The sequence below is a fragment of the Epargyreus clarus genome, unplaced genomic scaffold, assembly GCF_041222505.1.
Source record: "Epargyreus clarus isolate Ecla_fem2 unplaced genomic scaffold, WU_Ecla_fem_2.2 ptg000007l, whole genome shotgun sequence".
In the NCBI taxonomy this organism is placed as follows: domain Eukaryota; kingdom Metazoa; phylum Arthropoda; class Insecta; order Lepidoptera; family Hesperiidae; genus Epargyreus; species Epargyreus clarus.
Window position 1 is genome coordinate 10,595,349 of NW_027332215.1, and position 22,125 is coordinate 10,617,473.

General features: G+C 35.7%; 1 protein-coding gene across 1 annotated transcript in view; it reads left to right on the forward strand.

The window, feature by feature from the left end:
• The window catches only part of LOC140743106 (uncharacterized), an 89,410-nt gene that overhangs the window by 27,176 nt on the left and 40,109 nt on the right, over positions 1-22,125 (forward strand). The window contains exon 5 of the mRNA XM_073074166.1: positions 11,479-11,541. Within this exon, the coding sequence (XP_072930267.1) occupies positions 11,479-11,541 (63 nt within the window). The remainder of the gene's footprint in view (positions 1-11,478; positions 11,542-22,125) is intronic.

Genomic DNA, 22,125 nt, shown 5'->3' on the forward strand with positions numbered 1-22,125 from the left:
GCATCTCAGAAGGGAAGCGTCATTTCCTGTCGCTGAGCGCCTCATATCGTGGCGGTATTATGTCTGTGAAAAGGCGAAGCAGTTATTGTATTCATTGAACGGACTTTGGCGAACAATAAAACTTTATTTAAACGGAATTGGCCGCAACGTTTCCTATTTTCTGTTTCAATAGCTCGCGAAGTTTGGTTATTGTTCACCGTTCCGTTTGTAATCCGTTCTTGTAAAAGTTCCGAAATGTCATGATAAAATATTGATTTATATTATTATGATTAAATATTGGTTGAACCAACTTTAACTTTTACAAAAGCTTAACCAGCCGTCGAATCTACGATTAAACAATTCATTAATTGCACCATTTTAGTAACAGTTAAATGGCGTCATAAGTTAACGTTAACCGATTGATTACGGTCGAATTAAGTTATTGTTTTTTTCAACGTACCTGTCAACGTAATGTGAAAATTATGGTGACAGGGACAATGACGTTAACAACAAATAACTTGGTGATGCACAGAATCGTTGCTACCCTTTGGGTTAGGATAGGAGCACAAAACTAATGTATTTCACCTTATCCTGCAATAAATAAATGAATTGAAAAATTGAATTGAATTATATTCCATCGCTATCGTCAACATTTTTGTTATAGTTAACTTTCGCGCTTGCTTGCCTTCGGTGCAACTCGCCCTAAATGTGGTCTTGTCCTAGTTTGTCAACAAACCTGTGCCCTTAGTGTGAGTTTTTCGTTTTTACAAAAATGACTGTTTTTTGAATTTGTTTACGTATTTCCCAAACATTTTCAACTAGTTCCGATACAGTCCGCTGGGGGCGCTGATTGGAAATGTATGGGGCAAATACGTAAACAAATACAAAAAACAGTCATTTTTTTAAAAACCGAACAACTCATACTAAGGGTACTGTTGATTGTTTAGGTTCTAATAATACAGCCAGTTATGGGAGCTGGGCGTCGAGGAAATAATTGCAGTCTATTTCACGAATGAATTAAATTTTTATTTAAATTTTAACACAACTTGTAACAATAAGGAATAAAAAAAAATTATATATGAGATAGGTAGAGTCACTTTCCGCGATGGAGGTGAACTGTTCCCATGGTGGACGGCCACCTGCACGTGGGACGCGCCTCGTCAGCGCGTTGACCGTTCCGCGAAGACACGATGCAGCGTGAGAACGGTAGGGCTGGCGCGATGCATCCTTAACGTGTAGGGCTGTCCCTTACACGTAACTAGCCCGACAATGTTTGTTTTGGGTACCTAAATATTTATCTGATTGTGTTTACATTTTTTTTCAGAACTAGGATAATTAATTAATAACCAGATATTTATAGTACAATATTTATGTACCTAGACATTTGTATCGTTTATATTTCATCAAGTGAATAGGCACCATAACTATCAGGAGTCAGGACATTTTCTATTTTCAAAAATATGAAAAGAAATATAATTTACTTAAATTTGTTCAAATATCTAACATAACGTTACTTATGTATATTACACCAAAACATGAAAATACTTTTTAACCGTCTTCACAAAACTTCTTTTATCCGTCTGCTACTCCTTTATTGTAAAAAAGAAGGTTTTTCTTTCGACCGCTACTTACTTATGTACTTATGTTACTTTGTATCTCCGCGATTTTCTCAAAAAGTACTGATACAATTTCGTCGGAGTTTTAGGAATATTTTTTTGTTATAACTAATATAGGTATAACGAGCATGCAGTACACCTTATGGTAAGTGGCTACTACCGCCCATGACATCTGTAATCAACCCCAGATACGATTAGATTTCTACCTGAGGTCGGCCACGGATGAGCCGATGAGGACTAAGCTGGAACGCCCCGGAAAAGCATGTCTATAATAAAATTGTAGGTATTTTCGATTTGTTGCACAGTCAATACTCATACCTAAATTACTGATCTAGTTCTAACTGGACTTTCGCGTAAGGTGACATTATTCTTCTTTGTACCGAATACCTAAGAATATTAGTTACGTAAAAATCGAAAACATAGGTCCGGCAATTCGTAACCTAATGATAAATCCTGACATTGATTTTTTTTGTGCAAACAGAGAAAATTATTGAGTACACTTATTGCGTTAAACTTTTGATTAAATTTATTTAAAGTCACTTCGTTAGGGATTCCATCATTTATTGCAAATACGTCCGTCCGTTGAATATTAAATGGGTTAGGCGCTGATGGAAAGTTTAGGTTGGATTAATGAATTGTGGCATTTAGCAGAAAGACGCTATGAAATATTGCATCGGTTACCTACCACACGAATTTATAAGTTTAACTTGGTTCCATAAGGATTGAAATCACAAATGCCGCCGTTACCTCTCGCTTTTCTATGAAGTGTAAATAAAAAACTAAAGACGATACATTAGGATGACTACTTAGGACAATGAAATCCAAATTCAAAATTACTCTAAATTGGAGTTCCTGTACCACACAGGTGTTATAGCACTGAAAATGAATCATAAAAATGTAAAAATTTACACGTTTGTACAGATCGTCACATGAAATCGACAGAATCAAATTTACAACAATAAACACCCAAAATTAATGTTTATTATTGCGCGTTAAAATATTCTTCTCTTTTCTTTTATCATATTAGTTAACATAAGTAACACTATTACAATCATACTAACAATATTATACAATCCATTTTAACATTCATTATTTATATACAATGGTAGGAGCCTTTTTCGAAACCAATAACAATTATATGAATATACACAATTATAATAGAGAATAATTTTATTATTCAAATGTGAGTGATCAAACATTAAGGCGGCATTATTCCCGTTCAAATTAATTTATGTTTATTGAATTTATATTAAAATCAGTTCACTACGTCTTCGGGTCGCTATCTGTTTGTTCAGGCCCAAATGCAAGAAGCTACGAGGGACGTCTGTCATAGAAATGATAGATTCAGAAAGGTCATTATTATAAGTCCTTTAAAAGAACTGACTTGTAAAAGAATTCAAAGAGCATGCAGTACCCAAAACAGACATTGGTAGCCAATTCTATAAAGAAAACCGGTTCTGCCTGAAGCCGATCAAAACTGCTTTGTGGCCTCATTTTGTAAGGCAGTAACGATTTTTTCTCAACGAAACAAAATCTGCTTCTTGCTAGAAATGTGTGGCGGTCCACCACCAACCCACCACACCAAGGTTCCAACCTTCCTGGACAGCCCATACTGGTCCCAACACCTTATCCATTAAAACACCCTAAATTAATCACTGATTTTGCCAGTTATTGTTATAGATTGCAGTGATAGCCTAGTGGTTAAGAAACGCGGCCTCTCGATCGAGGGGTCCGAGGTTCAAATCCCAGCACCTCTGATTTTTCAAAGTTATGTGCGTATTAGAAATTAATTATCACTTGCTTAAACGGTGAAGGAAAACATCGTGAGGAAACCTGCATACCTGAGAGATTTATATAAAAAAAAAAAATCTTAAAGGTATGTGAAGTCTACCAATACGCACTTGGCCAGCACGGTGGACTATGGCCTAATCCTTCTCATTCTGAGAGGAGACCCGCGTCCAGCAGTGGGACAGTAAGGGGTTGATGATGATGTTATAGTTTATTAGTTTCATGGGTAAATCACAGGTGAAAACAGTTATGCCAAAATTTGGCAACGCACTCCGTATAATGTATATGATATGATTGATTAGCATATACAAATATAGTGTGTTATATACATTAAGAATATGATAAAACAATATGCACGGCAATGATACGCGTACAATTAATTCTTAGACTTTGAGATAAATATTTCCAGTACCTACATTTATTGATGCACTAAAATTCAAATACATAAGTAATTAAAGTCGTTAACTCATTTTATTTTTAATTTCCTGTAACACACAGCATTAAAGTTATTTCAGTACTGTATTTGTTATTCTTACTATGTTGGTAAATGTGCTCAATATTCCGTAGAGGTAGGCGGTAAGACGACCCTTGGGGTTACAATTTGTATGTCTTGAGCTGACCGCAGAAGTGTTAGCCTGCGAAATTGTTTCCCCTCACCTTGCACCGAGCATTGTTTCCCTTGATTGCTCCATCAAAGCGGTTTGGCGTGAAATTAGTTAACCCTCATGTCATTGGAATGAAATTGGCATATTGTTTGGTATTGGCTCTATTTTGGTTTTAGCATCGCGTTTTTAGAAATTCAAATATATTTGTTACAATTTAAAAGCAGGTTTGTATGTATCTGGATAGGTAGGCTGGTAACAAGATTATAAACTCCATAATATTTGTCGTCCATTATTAACTTTGAGATACATTATTCTCATACATTTATTGATTCGTTCTCTGAAATACAAATAATTAACACATTTTATAAAAGATATTTGTAACAATTCAAAAGTTTTTTCGGGGGTTGCATCATGTAACTTTATCATTTACAAAAGCCTAACCAATTGACCGTTCGGTTTCGATCGGTTAAAGTTTTTGTATTTGTCAACTACTGTATCTGTCAACGGCGATACAAATGACATTAATGACAAATAAATTGGTGTAACACAGAATGGTTACGTGCATCACTACCATCAAGGTTATTGTTATACTAGCTGACCCGGCAAACGTTGTGTTGCCATATAAATAAAAAAATGTTAAGGGTGAACAACCCTTAACACTTAGGGGAAGAAAAATAGATAGTAGCCGATCAGACTTACTGAATATGCATATAAAATTTGTCGAAAATCGGTAAAGCCGTTTCGAAGGAGTACGGTAACTAACATTGTGACACGCGAATTTTATATATAAGATTTAACGTTAACGTAAACTTTAAACGGGCTTTCGATGTCATCATCATCATCATCAACCCATTACTGTCTCACTGCTGGGCACGGTTCTCCTCTCAGAGTGAAAAGGATCAGGCCATAGTTCACCGCGCTAGCCAAGTGCGTATTGGTAGACTTCACATACCTTCGAAATTTCTTTTTCTTATAAATCTCAGGTATACAGGTTTCCTCACGATGTTTTCCTTCACCGTTAAGCAAGTGATAATTAATTTCTAATACGCGCATAACTTTGAAAAATCAGAGGTGCGTGCCTGGGATTTGAACTTCGGACCCCTCGATCGAGAGGCCGAGTTTCTTAACCACTAGGCTATCACTGCCTTACGATGTAACCCAACCCTAATCAGTTTAAAGTTAAAGCAGTTAGGTTTGTGACAAACCTAAAAGTGATACTAGACTCGATACTAAACTAGATACTAAACTCACTCGACAATTAAACAAAACTCACTCGTCATTAATTGTAATCTTCAACTGAATCTGTTATGTGTTATATTGTATTATATAATATTGTACAGTAAATATCATTATAACAATATGTCGTGTGGCTTAGATTCATATTATATATTACAAAAGTATATACATAAGCCGTTGACAGAATATTGAGTCAAATATTGGATACACAAACATTTCGTTTATGTACATTTCGACCGAAAAAGGGCCTAAAGTGTTTGGCACGTAACTTGTCGGCATAATAGTAAACGCCGACAACCCGTACTCGATTTGAATCCCCTTTCATGTGCACACTGAGTGTATTCGCAAATATGTTTGTAGACACTTGAAAATTGTCTCATGTTTATATGTCCGAACGTTGTTTTGCTAACCGACACGATATCGGTGTCGCCATATCGATATACGATATTAGTCATAGATTAAACGACATACTATTCTATGAAGCTTTTATTTTTATCTATTTGAGATTTATATTAGTGGAAACAAAACGATTTTAATATTCGTTAATAACTTTTTCCTTTTTTAGTATAGGAGAAGCCGACGAGCATGCAGTCCACGTGATGGACAGTGACTACTGCCGCTCATGGAGATCTGTAACCAACCCCAGATAGGATAACATATTTCTAATTGAGGTCGGCCACAGATTCGCCGCTACCACTGTGGTCTAAGCTGGAACGCTTCGGAAAAGTATATATAGTTGTAAGGGAAGTATATCGAAATATATCGGAAAAGTATATATAGTTACAACCTTCAAAGCATCAGCAGAATGCAGCAGCACGTAACGCTGCTGTTATGAGGCAGAAATAAGCGTGGCGGTGGTGCCGCCGGAGTCGAACCACATAAGGTTTTACCACCTTCGAATTAATTGCCTGTTAACTGAAGTTACAGCAGTACAACCAGCAGGGTAGCTAACGTTTTTGCTAACTTGTACAAAAAAGATAAACCTATATGAAATTACAAAAAGTACGATCGTATCGATAACGTGTCGACGTCGTGTCGTCTCAGTAAAACCGCTCTCATACGTGTTTATTTTGTTAAACACACGTTTATTTCACTCGTAAGTTTCACAGCTTCGCGGTTATATACATCAAGGCCGAAGTTTTAAGCGCTTCGTCAGGCAGTTGGCTATTTGAAATTCTGTCAGCTAAGTCCTAAATTGCTTTTATAATATCAAAAAGAACTTGTCGAGAGTGGATTATAACGCCTATTACTACTTCTCTGAGTATTATAACGTTTTCATAACTGTTATTGTAGACCCTTTACTGAGTATTATTACCGGAATTTGTTTTCATATTATTTTCTGTTCCTAAAAGTTTGTATAGGTATTATATAATTTCTGGCACTGTTTCTAAATAAGATTTTTACACTAATAGTCTCACTCTATGATTGCCATGTCGTATAAAGATACACCTATTATAAAGATGAAGCATAAATAGAAATACTGATTAGTTGCCAATACTAATGGCATACAATTGGCAAAAACTTTCCAAAACGTTTAATTCATTGCAAAGTTGGTAAAACCCTCTGTGGTTCGCCTCCGACAGTACCACCACCACACCTATCTAATAATAGTAATGTTAAGCGCTGCTATGTTTTGGTTTGAAGGGTGTGGTATGCGAGATATACTTTTTCAAGGCATTCCAGCTTAGTCCTCAGGAGTAGCGGCGTATCGGCGGTATACCTAGGTAGGAATCTAATCTTATCTGGGGTTGATTACAGTTGTCCATGGACGGCTGTAGCCACTTACCATCACGTGGACTGCATGCTCGTTTGCTAATCTTATATTATAAAAATAACATATGATCACACAATTAACAGTTTGATATCGTTCAAATACGATAGAGATATAAAATAATAGGATAGTAGTAAATTGAAGGGTTCAGATTTCTAAACGTCTTTTTAGACGTGAACTTGGTAATCCGTATGAAGTAAGCTCGAGGGGAGCACGAGGTGAACGATAAAATGAGCAAGACGTTGGCGAAATTGGATTCGAAGGTAAGACGCAATGTGCTGTGAGGGGTATCCAATTTATTTCCTGTTGCCTCAATTTTTAAACGTATCTGGGAACGGGTAATATATTATTGATTCATTTTTATACTATAGGGGTAACATATAAACTAAAAGTCAGTGTAAGTTATGGTAAGTGGCGCCTGCCGCTCAATAACGTCTGTAATCTACTCCAGGGAACATTAAATTATTACCTGATTACCTGAGGTCGGTCACAGATGCGCCGCTTCCCCTGAGGTTTATTGAGAAATGTCTTGGAAAAGTATATCGTTTCAAACCAGAACACAGCAGCGCTTGATGCTGCTGTCATTAGACAGATCGGTATGGCACTAGTGCCGGGGTCAAACCACAGAAGGCCCTACCACCTTCCGTACGTAAAGGTACTTTACATTTGCTTTTAGTTATCAAACCTAAAGAAGAGATATTTAATAGCCGGTGCGGTTATGAGAGTAAAAATATATATATTTTTTAAAGTACGACTTCATCGGATTTTTTCGATTCCATCAATTTTTTTTTATAAAATTGAAGAAACGAGCTTGCAGACCAACTGACGGTAAGCGATCACAGTCGTCCGGGGATATGCATTATTGTAATGATTGTGCATTATATATTCCCCTTGATAACAATTGGCTAAAATTAACAATTCACTCGTGAGAAACACAGTAGCTCATTACTAATTTATTTGAATTATAATTCGACGTAGCTAAAATATCAAATAATATTTTGACGGGAAATACTACCTGAAATACCGGATTTTTTTAATAAATGTCCGTCGGCTAGTAACAAAGGTCTCGACGGCAATCTATTCTGGAGTTTCAATAACATAGCAAAATTATCAAATGTAGGTCAAGTGTATGAAGGGTTTCGGCTGATTACGCACGGAGCCCTCACGGAGACGGAATGGATTCACCGACAAAATGGCTGCCGTATTACAATATTCAGACATAAAATCTTCTTAAATTCTGTCGGTAAAAGAGGTCTTTTTATTTCTAATAAATTTGTTCAGGGTAATACAAAGGTGTAGTAAATAATAATAATAGTCTCACTCAATAAGTCCTCGCTGAGCGCTGTATGATCGTATATTTTCAGAGCGTAAAATTACCGCATAGGTAGGTACGTGTTGTTAAATATTCATACTTTTCACGTAATTAACTAAAAATTCGCGAATTTACTACGACCTCATTTTAATTTTATGAAACAACAAGTCATTTTAATTAATTGGTATGAAATTGTCGAGTGAGAACTCTTATTAACTGAAACATTATTGATGGAAAATGTTTAAAATTACCTGATTAATGCTAACTCGTACTTTTGTCAGTAGCAAGTTTATTAATCTATGGTATGTATATATTTTACTAGCACTGTGTTTACATTAGTGGATCAACAGAGGCGTTAGGCCGATGCCATCAAAAAGTTGCTTATGATAAGCAATAATGTAGGACTCCGAGAACTATTACTTTCATAAAACCTCTGAAAATATAAACAAAACTACAAATGTACCTACATTAAAAACTTTTTGATCAATAGCTATTTAAAGATTTTAAAGTGTAGTGTAGGACCCTTTTTGTTTCGACTCCGGATGCATCACCGCCACAGCCTTTTCTGCGTAATAACAAATGTTAAGCTGATGTGTTCTGGTTTAAAGGGAAACCTTATCCGAGGCTTTCCAACTTAATTTTAAGGGTTACGCACCTATTTACGACTCTACCTGTTACCTGGAGCTGATTACAGATCATAGGCGGCAGTAGCCACTGACCATCAGGTGGGCTACATACTCCCTACTGCTACTTAATATTGCATAGACAATATAACTACGGTCTTGAGAACAAGCAAATACGAGTCATTATCATCATCAACCCCTCACTGTCCCACTGCTGGGCACGGGTCTCCTCTCATAACAAGACGGATTAGGCCATAGTTCACCGCGCTGGCCAAGTGCGTATTGGTAGACTTCACATACCTTTAATTTTTTTTACAAATCTCTCAGGTATGCAGGTTTCCTCACGATGTTTTTCTTCGCCGTTTAGCAAGTGATAATTAATTTCTAATACGCACATACCTTTGAAAAATCAGAGGTGCTGGGAGTGCCCGGGAGTTGAACCTCGGAACCCTCGATCGAGAGGCCGAGTTTCTTAACCACTAGGCTATCACTGCCTGTGCAAATACGAGTATTTTTTAAATACTTATTCAAAACCACATCGAAAAACGTAATGTAAAATAACAATTCGATTTCAAAACAGAAAAGACAGGATGACCTCGTGTTTGAGTGAAATATGGCATCGTTTTGTTTTGAGTACAAAAGCTGGGTGTTAATTAAAGTGACGTCTTTTATGGGTAATTACGGGCGGAACAACCGTTCATTTTTTCGTACGGCAATTTTTTTACACTTTAATAAATAACCTTGTTTTATTAGAGCCGCCTGTAATGAAGTTAAACTTTCCTTTTGATTTTCTCGATATAATTTTATTTATTTTTTTACGGTTCCACGATTCCATAATATTAAAAGTATCTGTGTATGTAGAATAGGAAGGTACTCGAACTTTTATTGTCAAAGAGACGCAAATTACTTTTTTCTTTTCACTTTAAAGATCATTACTAATCTAATATTTTTATAGATTCCGTATTTTTTCTTAATTAGAAATAATATATATTATCAAATAGTACTCTTAGCTTTAATTCTAAATTTTAATCGATTCCTATTACTATAGTAAAACTAGATCTCCGAAAAAGGATCTCGTCATCTTCACACTTGTGATGACCGAAAGTGTACATAATACGTTGATCCATTTTCTCGTAAAGTTAATGGAGTGTCTTCCAAACTTCCTTCTCTATATCACGCGCTTAGAAAAGTGTTAAGTAGGAACATAGATTAGTAAAGATAACTCACTCCTAACAAGAAAATGTACCCAGTTTTGAGAATTGAAATAGTTGCGTAAAAAAGTTTTGCCACATCTCCGTGCTAAAATGTCCCTAAAATATTTGAAATAATTATTTATTTTTTACGTAAATTACGCAGTATTAGTATTTTATTCGTAAATTTTCTTTAAAAATGTTTTTATTTGTCAAGTTTTCAAAAAAAGAACGTACTAAAATAAGCCGTTTGTGGCTTCATTCAATTTCAAAGTTTCGGTTTCGGCACAGTTTCGGATAAATATCGGCCGAATATTTCAACAAACCGAAACATGCGTTTGTGTACTTTTGGGATGCGTTCAGCTGTTGTTTGACTAGCAGGCTTTCAATGTCAACTTGACCTTCAGTACACCGAATAGCCGCGTCTGACTAGTCAGATTTTTTAGGGTTCCGTACGCAAAGGGTGAAATCGGAACGCTATTACTTAGCCACCGCTGTCTTTCCATGTGTCTACCTGGCCGTCTGTCCGTCTGTCATAGGGCTCTATCTCCTGAACCGTCAAAGAACACATGAAGTATTTACAGAGTATGTATAAGAGTGGCCGCCATAAGAACAAATACTAAAAATGAAAATATCAAAATGTTGGTGGTACGTACGGAATCCTCCGTGTGCGAATTCCACTTTCACTTGGCCAATTGTTTTCTATGTTTTATGATTATGATTTAATCAAAAAACGTAAATTAATTGTGTTAACTTCTCTTAATGCTTTTAAGAGAGTGTAAGTCCCTTCACAGAATTGTGTAAATTCTAATTTGTTTCGGTTTTGGCCGAAGCTAGGACGGAAACCTGTGACTGAACTGAAGGTTCGTTTCCTGTTTCGACCGAAAAACCATTTTCGGTCGGCCACAAGTATTGATTAGTTCACGGCCACTCAAACCGTGTCTGTCTATTGATTTCTTTGTATATTTAATGCGACTATGTTTAGCGGCGCGTAATTGCTACTTCAATATTGTATCGACTACGGCGAAACTGAAAATTGATAAGTTGAGCTCAGAACATATGCATATAACCCTTCTTCATACTAATTAAATAATTTTTCGTAGGTACTACAACGAATGTACTTTTCAATCGTGTCTATTCACTGGTGTGTGATGTATTTACGAAAGTATGCACGCATTTATTCAATTTTAACGAAAAAATGAGACTACTTTTTGTAACGAATATATACAAGGTTTTAGGTAAATTCGTGTAATGCTTAGTAGTCGTTTTCTTAGTAATAATACTACAAATTATTTATTATTAGATATTTTTTTACATTATCTATAAATCAAACCACTAAAATAAAACATTTGTTACAGATGGAGTTCAATCCCATAACATCGTTCCTGTTCACGCTGGATTTTTTCATTATCGTCCTTAACGTAAGTATACTTACAAGTTATTTATCATATCCCACAAGAAATATCGAGCCTAGACCAAAAACAAACTGCAAGTAGAGATATGTTATAAAAACAAAAATCTAATTTCTTATACATGTAGCCTTTGACATGCCACAAATTAGACGAATCCAGCGACACGTCGTATGTTAATATCCATTAAGCCGTTTGGGCTGTAGGGCGCGTCAAAAATGACACATACGTTTGAAAAAGATTACCTACCATTCTTAGAAACTGGCAATGTCTACAAAAATCTTGGGCATTCTAGAAGTTTATAGTTTCTGGTTCAGTTGCTACAATTGTGTAGTAATGTGTAGTAAAACTGATGCTATACACACTACGGTGCACTGAAGAGGTGTACCCGTTCAGGTATGCCTGCGCAGGTACACCGGACTGCGTGTGGGAATAGACCTGTGCAATTTTCTTTCGTATGACACCGTATGACGCGTCATCGTCTTCAATCGATACCATCACTACAAAACTGGACACCGTACGGTACACCAGAACGACCCATACACGCTACCGACGTGCGGTTGACCAGTACCCTTACCAGGAGATTTTACGTTTTGACAAATATGTCTGTTTTGGTATTTGTTTACGTATTTGCCCATACAAATTCCAATCAGCGCCCCTAGTAGATTGTGTCAGAACTTGGAAATAGTATGGGTTAATACGTAAACAAATACCGAAACAGTCATATTTGTTAAAGCGTAAAAACTCCTGGTAAGGGTACTGTACAGGCAAATCTGCGCAGGTAAACTGCCCGGTAGACCGTAGCGGGTATGGCTTACATAAACGTACAATATAGGTCACTATACCCATGAACTTTCGTCACAGAGACATCGGATCATTAACTAGAAAGGTTTATGGAATTGTCAGTGTTCTTTTACGAACTAGGCTTTAAAATAGCATTCGTTTTTAGAGGGAATTTTCTTCGTAAAGTGTCATCATGCCTAATTAATTTACGCTCCATTTCTCGACGCCCGCCCGAACTCGTTGATGATAAAAAATGTAGGTTCCCAAATTATAGAGTCTATTGTGAAATGTTATCTTATTTCTTGGTTTTTTATATAGGTTGCTGCCGTCCATGTATATCTATGATCAAGGTAGATAAGATTAGATTCCTACCCGAGGTCGGCCATGTATGCACCGCTACCCTTGAGAACTAAGTTAGAATGCCTCGGAAAAGTATGTCTCTTTTACCAAACCAATACTCAGATGCGCTTAACACTGCCGTTATTACTCAAAAGTAGGTGTAGCGATCACGCCGCCGGAGTCAGCGATATGAGTGGAGTGCAACTGTAGCCTTTCATGCAAATACCGTTCATACAAGGAATCAATTTAGCACACAAATAATTTACGAACTGGAATAACATATAGGGTGCTCTTTAAAATAAGACACTTGTAAGTGGCGTTGTTAAATTCGTAGCTATCAAATTTGCGACTTTGATAAACCGTTTCCAGGTAGTATATCTGTCTCATGTTTATTTGGATATAGACGCCTTCGTCGGAGACACTTTCCGGTGAGACAAGAACCTTATTGACATTAGGTATGATTGTAAATTACATGAAAGTTCCCGAAATTGAATCTTAATCAAGATGTTTAACGAATAATAGGGTCGTATGTAGCATAATTAACTTATCAGAAAGCAAAGATAAAAGACGGTTCTATTGGTTAACTGACATTTACTATTTTGGAACATCTGATATAAATATACAAATTTTAGTATTATTATGCATTTTCCTCATAAATTAACACAATTAAATACTTTGAGACTTTTAAACCACTGAAGCTAATTGCTGATGATGTCGTAATGAAAGTACATAAAAAAGCATCATACCCTACAGCGAATTATAAACTACTAGCTGACCCGGCAAACGTTGTGTTGCCATATAAATAAAAAAATGGAAAGGGTGAATAACCCATACCACTAAGGGGTATGAAAAATAGATAGTAGCCGATTCTCAGGCCAACTGAATATGCATATACAGTTTGGTGAAAATCGGTAAAGCCGTTTCGGAGGAGTACGGTAATTAACATTGTGACACGAGAATTCTATATATAAGGTTTACATAAGGTATAAGGAAACGATTTATGATTCCAACAATAAAATGAGGCAAACAATCCAAAAGGGTTTACCGATTTGATGCCCATTGCAATTCTGCGGGCGACTTGACGAACATTCCATTCAAAAGAAGAATGTGACGGACTCGATATTGGCAAATATTTAGGCCTGTAATAAGTCCCAACGGCGTTACGGTAATGACACCTCTATCAAAATTCGAAATTTATCACCACATTAACCACAATAATACGAACTGCACAATGTGTTCGTGTTCAGTCGATATTATTAAAAAATATTATATTAGTCGATATTATTTAAAATATTGCGCAATATTGACCCTAAACAATGCAAGAAAAAATATGGTGCAATATAAATTAAACTGGCTCAAACTTTTGGTCAATCATTGCGCAATTTTTAATATTAGCCCTAAACTAAAGAATATTACACAATTCTTAATAATGCACAATATAATTGACCGTTTAGGCGGCCTATAACACTGTCACGACGATTTGATTGCTCACTAAGTCATCATCTACCCATCACTGTCTTACTGTTGAGTGTATTTCCAGAATAATAAGTATTATGCCATAGTCCACTGCTGCTAAAATCGAATTGGTTGACTTCACATATTTTCAAAAACTATATTTTAAACATTTTTCAAGTACGCACGTTTCCTCACGTTGTTTCCTTAACCGTTAAACAAGTGATAATTAATTTAATACGCACTTGCACGTTGCCCACTTAAGTGCTTGAGGCAAATGGAATAAGCACGTAATTATCGAAACTAATAATATAGTGAAGATCTAATGTGATGTCATATTTATCCATTAATTGTCGTCTAAAAGTAGCAAAGAATCTGTAACCGACATTGGGTAGAATACTAATCTTATCAGAGACTGATTACAGATGTCCATGAGCTGTAGTAACCTTTTGCTACTTCCGTATTATAAAAAAATTGCATTTTTCACCAGTAATATGCAGATATAATATTGAACGTATGTGACATACCTAAATGTGCCACTTGCTTCAATGTTGCTGGGTACTGGTTCACCATGTTGGGCACGTGTTCACCATGTTGTGCACTCATTCAGCATGTTGGGCACGTATTCACCATGCTGGGCACGTATTCAGCATGTTGTGCACGTATTCACCATGCTGTGCACGTATTCACCAGGCTGGGCACGTATTCACCATGCTGGGCACGTATGCTGTTCCACCACTCGTATGACGTTATTTAACATGCAAATAAAAATAGATAGATCAGACCCGGAAAATCGAATCCAGGACGTTTTCCAACACAAATCGGCAACGAAATTTCTATGCTGCGCGTATTGCCTTTGAAGACGATAATAATATTATGCTAATTCGGAGACAACTATTTGAAATTCAGGCAGACAACTAAATTTTGTTTATTTATCATAATAACGACATTTGCTTAACTCATAAATATTATGCGCGTACAAGCGGATTTATTAATATAAAATACAGACTTAGATAAAATCTTTTCGCTGGAATACGATAAAAAAAATTAAAAAATAGATGTTTTGCACGCTGAATCGTAATGAGACGATTTTTTAAAGTAAGTTTTTCTATAAATCTTAATTTTTCTCGATTACGAAGTTAGTTCTTAATATTTCTGATCTTTGAAGTGGTGAAAATATACCCATTTCTGTCCCACCGGCTCTGGATACCCATCTTGGTCATAGGTCCGGTTACCTGTTTAATTGCCAAAACTTAATCTCTCCAAATTTGCCTACCAAAGATCAATTTCTATTACACAGAAATTTATCATTTTTTATTTTGCGGAAATTGTCAAATGGCGATATTTGGTAGGTAAAACTTTGGAAAGATTGATTACTAATAATGGCCGTGAATGACATAGCATATGTATATTATATACTTAAAAATTATATGAAAGATTCTGAATTTTCTCCTACGGGCTGAAGCAATATTAGGTAACAACTATGAACATGACAGGACCTGGTCATTGCCGGAATTTAAAAGATTAACCATTTAAGCAAGTGATATCAAAATTCGGTAACATTTTAAGAATCTAACTCAAATCCATATCGTTATTAGTATTGGATCAAGTCAAAAAATCAAAAATCCCAGTTCTAAACAGTGTTGGGTATTACAATGTATGGTATCTCTCCTGGTAATATTAAGTACACTAGTAAGGTATTTTGAACGGGAAGGCTTATCTTCCGCCTGTCAGGGAAAATGGCACTTTCATATATCTTGCTGCCTTATTTAAATGCAACACAAAACGTATACCTGTTATTATTCGTAAGTTAAATTTAAAAAGAGTTTTCGTACAACTAAAACTGCACCTGCAATCGATCCGAGATAAGATTAAATTCCTACCTGAGGTTAGATAGGCGCGTCGCTACCCCTAAGAACTAAGTTGGAATGCCTTGGATTAGTAGATCCCTTACCACACCTTTCAAAGTGCTGCTGTGCTCTGTTTCAAGGGATTCAGATGCCAACCTAAGAACCTAAGCGCAGCGCAGTAGCAGACTCTACCTATTAAGCTCAAATAAATATGGCGGAGGTGCCAGAGTCGAACCACAAGTCCTACCTTCAATATCTTATTTAGCTTTTCTGCGTGTTCCAAGAGAACTTGTGACGTAATCCTAGTTGCAGGCCCTTCAGTATTGTAATTCGATCGTTTGTGGAGCGATGGTAAAATCTCGATGCTAATCTGAGCCTGTGGTGCTAATCTTTCTTCCTCTTATTTGTATCACGTAGCAATCATCGTTTGTTCTTGAGGCTAGTAAACAGACGCTTTCAATTATCCCTCTGACCTCGCAGAGCTTTATATAACGATTTGGGAATCAATAACTAAGGAAAATAGCCTAGGTGGATAATACCTATCAAATATCAGTTGACGTGTCCAAGGTTAGAATCCCACTAGAAGTTTTTAAAGTTATGTCCGTATTTAGGAATTATATCACTTGCTCTATGTGAAAGAAAGCTTTAAAATAAACTACACGCCCGAGATCTTAAAAAAAGGTTCTTAAAATGTGTGCCTACTAATTCGCATTGGTCAACGCGGTTGTATATTTTGAGAGCCCCGTGTCCAGCAGTGGGACAGTAATATGTTGTAGACGAACAATTGAAAATAAAGGTTGCTCTTATACAAATAATACAACAAATAACGTTCTCTTAAATTATCTTAGTTGCTTGCCTCCGGTTATAAATTAAAATTATTTTTTGCTTTATTTTGATCATAAATGTCATTGCGCTCTAGGGAGGAATATTCAGATGAAATACATGTACATTTGTGACTAATTTGTATGCACAAAATATAGCAATATTATTGATTTTGGGAATCATTTGTTTCAATCGTACGTACTTTTTTAATTTTGCCTATAAAGTCGAGTAGGTATATTTTTTGGGTAAAAATAACCGTATTTCTTATCTACGAAACTATTGAGACTAGAATTTTGAAAATAACAGAAAATAGTTATTTTCTTAAATATTACAGGAAAGCATGTAAGAAGTGTAAATAAGGTATAAAAACGGAGAGCCCTGCGTGAGTACACCCTTAACGTTGAACTTACATTATTACTGTATTTTCAGTTGATAATATTTTTAATTTGTATCAGATTTAGGTAAAACATGTTCAGGTCAGACATGTTATCATAATCACAGTAGTTCTATAACAGTCTTGTACAAGTACGGTCAACGGCAAATGTAGATGATCAAAATCGGACATTCAATACTAATGCCGCCACACTATATTGACGCAAATTACGATTAATTTGCGTCAATATAGAGTGGCGGTAAAGTGTTTCTAAAGCACGAGATTGTCAAGTGTACCAAATTAACTAATAGTACTGCCACCGAATATCGATGATCATTCAAATACCCAAAATCTCTAAACTCTAAACTTATTTAGTGTCAGAACTAAGAAATGAAAAATTGTTTCAAAACAAGGTGATTGTCAAATATACCAAAATTCGTGATAATACTGGTGCCAAAATTACGACAAAAAAGTAACGGATGTAAAACAAAATCATAATTCGAATCGTTTTCAATGAGTATTCATGCGTTTATTTCGGTTCTCTTTTCAAATGTATATAGAAACTCCTTCGTATATTTAAGAAGTATTAATATTTCATTATTATCTGTGACACACTAATTGAATAACTAATTGCGCATTAAATATTTAGTTTTTTAAGTGATTTGAGTGCGTGGGGATTTAAATAGCCATCATATACTATAAGCAAATTACATTTGACAATCTCGTACTTTAGAAACACTTCACCGCCACACTATTTTGACGCAAATTACGATCATTAGTATTGAATATCCGATTTTGATCATCTACTTTTGCCGTTGACTGTACAAGTAAGTGTGCAATACACATGAAGTTGATACACAGATTTCCTCCAACAGTAACCACTTACCATTAGGCGGATTGTATGCTCTGATTGTTTTCTACTCCAATTTATAAAAACCGCAATAACAAGCACTTCGCTTCTATTTATTCGTACAGACAACAAATATGTGAAGATAAAAGCATTTTAATTAAAACAAACGGTATTGGAGTTTCCAATACAGCGGATAACGATATATTTGTACTACGAGCTAAAACAAGACAGTTATGGATTAACTACAGGGAGATTTGCGAAACGGATTACCTCAGCATTAACTTTGAAATAGTGTTATGAAAATGTCACATTTTCTCTAATAAATTCAGTGTGAAAGGAAATTTAAGGCATTCTCTAATACATATGCAAATTAGTTTAGTTACTAAATGTCAGAGGTCAATAAATCTGGGCACTGTATGCAAAGGATCGGTTAATACCGGTCACAAAGTGTCTACGACAGGTTGTGATTACGACCAACATTGTACATACATATTGCATATTATAATTTTAGTTTTGATTTCATGTAGTCTTACAACAGTGTGTGTGAGGGGCAACAGAAGACATTTCAACCAAATATTGAAGGTTAACATCCATCTAAGAGACTTAAAAAATTGGTTTATGTGGCCACAGGGCGGACTATGGCCTAATTGTGAAAGGTGACAGTGCGCAGCAGTGGGACGGTAATGAGTTAATGATTATTCGAGGGTAGCAGCGCATCATTGGCCTTCCATGTGGGGCTTAAATTTTATTAAAGGTTAATTATGATTGCAAACTTATAATAAACTGGTCCATTTATGGACGCGCGTATATGCCAGCTGGCTAAAACGCATGCATGCTCCTGCGCCAAACATTGAGGATTATTTTACATAGTATTAAATTAAAACGCATTGTGTTAATTTTTATATTGTGTTCAAACGCCGACACATCAGCTCTACTTAGGTTTATAAGTACCTGCACTAAAACCCCCCCGGTGGCCGTCCTCGGCGCTGCGTAGAGGGAGGTTTATAAGTACCTACTTTAATATGTTAATAGTAAGTATATTGATTTTCATGATTAACTTCAAAAGAAAATAGTTTAGCGAGCGCTCACCCGAATTTCAGTTACGAAACTTTGAACAATCGATAAGAAAACCATTTGTATACAAAGCAAAATAGCGGGTCTATGTTAAAGGCCATTTACATACGATTTTCTGGTAAACAACCGAATAACTTCGCGAAGGAAACGCGAAAGTTTCTTTAAATTAATTACAGGCCACGGTTCATTTGTTGTGGGGAAGTTGCGGTTTACTGCTATTGAGAAATTATAGGTTTTGTGTCGAGTGTTTGAGCAATCACTTTCACCGTCTTTGTATTATTGTATGTATATGTAATTTTTTTTTCAGAATATAGGAGCAGGCGAGCATGCAGTCCTCCTGATGGTATGTGACTACGGCCGTCCATGGACAACTGTAATCAACCCCAGATGGGTTTAGATATTCCTTCTGAGGTCGACCACAGATGCTACCCCTGTGGACTATGTTAGAACGCCTAGGAAAGTATTAGTGATCGACCTCAGGAAGGTAACTAATCTTATCTGTGGTTGATTACATACGTCTATGGGCAGCAGTGACCACTTACCATCAGGTGAACTGCATGCTCGTCTTCTGCTCTTATATTACATATAAAAAAAACCTTCAAATATTACATTTTCATATTAGCCGTTTAATAGGGTACGTCATGTAAAGTGGCTACCCGGCAGATCGCTATTCCCGTGAATATGCAACAGGCAGATTAGCGTATCAAGTTCACAAGCAAGTCACGTTCACTTTCACTCCTTGATTATCCAACTTGAAACTATTGGATTATGTATGAAATTACATATTAGCATTTTAAGCGTATTAAGGTGATTATAGTACCGTATTCGGATTAGGGGTCCGTTTATTTTTAGTTCTTCTACAAAAATCTTGGAGTTTTCTTAATTTTGAGATTTATACAGCTATATTTAAATATATAGGGTTAACTATATAAAACTAGCTGACCCGGCAAACGTTGTGTTGCCATATACACAAAAAATGGTAAGGGTGAACAACCCTTATCACTTAGCGGTATGAAAAATAGATAGTAACCGATTCTCAAACCAGTAGGTTTGATATTGTATATTCAGTAGAATATGCATATAAAATTTGGTAAAAATCGGTAAAGCCGTTTCGGAGGAGTACGGTAACTAACATTGTGACTCGAGAATTTTATATATAAGATGTAGTTTGACGGGTTAGTAGTAAAATGGTAAACAAATACCAAAACAGTCATATTTGCCAAAACGTAAAACTCATGGTAAGGGTATCTACTGAATACATCATCGATCATGTAGTAAATAATTAGTCAGTAAGTAGCTTTTTGGAAATCCTGAGCACATATAAAAAGTAAGCAAGACAGAGATTAACCCTTTTTCTCATTTAATAGGATTTCGCCTCTAAACTCAACCTGGCAGATGAGTTTAGTAAACCTTCTGTTCAAACAGAAAAGTTAAATTGCTTTCTTTTAACACCTTCCCACTGCTTCATGAAATTTGTGAAGTTTAATTTTAACTTTATTAGTGTCATAATAATGTTATATATAAAATTCTCGTGTCATAATGTTGGTTACCGTACTCCTCCGAAACGACTTTACCGATTTTCACCAAATTTTATATGCAGTAGGTCTGAGAATCGGCTACTATCTACTCGTATTTTTCATACCCCTAAGTGATAAGGGTTGTTCACCCTTAACATTTTTTTATTTATATGGCAACACAACGTTTGCCGGGTCAGCTAGTAATTATATTCGAGTATGTAAGAATTAAATAAAATAAGATATCGCCATACACCCAAAGTCAAACAAAGTGTCCGTGTTTTTTTTATATAGTAAACTAGCAGACCCGGCAAACTTTGTACCGCCTCAAAATTTATTTATCAAATATATTTCATATAATATATAACCTATGTTACTCGTAGATAATGTAGCTTTCGAATGGTGAAAGAATTTTTAAAATCGGTCCAGTAGTTTTTGAGCCTATTCATTACAACCAAACAAACAAACAAAGTTTTCCTCTTACATTTCCAATCAGTTCTAATAAAATCCGCTAGGGGCGCTGATTGGAAATGTACGGGCAAATACGTAAAGAAATACCAAAACAATCATTTTTGTAAAAACGTGAAAACTCATACTAAGGGAACTGTACGCAAATTACGCTAGCATAGCCTACGCCTTCCCGTAGACGCTGGTTCGAGTCCAGCCAGAGGCGCATTATCTTTCAAATATTCTTTTTTTTATTAACTTTAACTTTTGGTTTGACTGCAACGTAACCTATATTTTTTTCTGTCCTATCTCTATACGTTTGTAATATTCTTTAAAATTATGAAACATTTTCTCCTTATCCACATCTAACAATGATAAGTCTGTAAAATAATATGACAATTTGGACGAAATTTTATAATTAGATGTTTTACTTGATAACTTTATAGAAAAAGGTGATAAAAATGGTGTTAATAAAATAATAAAATTTGTTTGGTACGACAACTAACGCCATCTCACGGAACATTACGATCACAGGAGCAAACCTGACGCCTCTGCTACTAACTGAAGTTACTGAATACGTATAACTCACGTTGGGATAATAGTCAACATTAAGTATAGTTTGCCTACCTAAGTTCTAAATTTACCCATTATTGTTTGAAAAAGTGGTCATATTTGGAAATTTTGTGACCGAAAATTGGTTAAGGAGGATTATTAGACACTGGGTGCACCTAAGTCTACGGTCCATCTTCGTGTGCACAATGTAGATGTAAAGGACATAAAACTGACCAAGTGCGAGTCGGCCTCGCACACGAAGGGCCCCAAAGACAAGCACAAGCAACATCCAGCAAAAGTATTATTTACATAATAGAGTTATAGAAATAACTACTTAGATTTTTAAATAGAGAAAACATTTTGAAACGTTATATTCAACTTGAAATTCCTTACATTATAACATTGTCTGTTATTATATTTTTATAACAGTGTTCAAAAATAAGTCAGTACAGTATTGGTACCCTTATTATGAGTTTTTACGTTTTTACAAAAATCACTGGTTTTGTATTTGTTTACGCATTTGCCCATACATTTTCAATC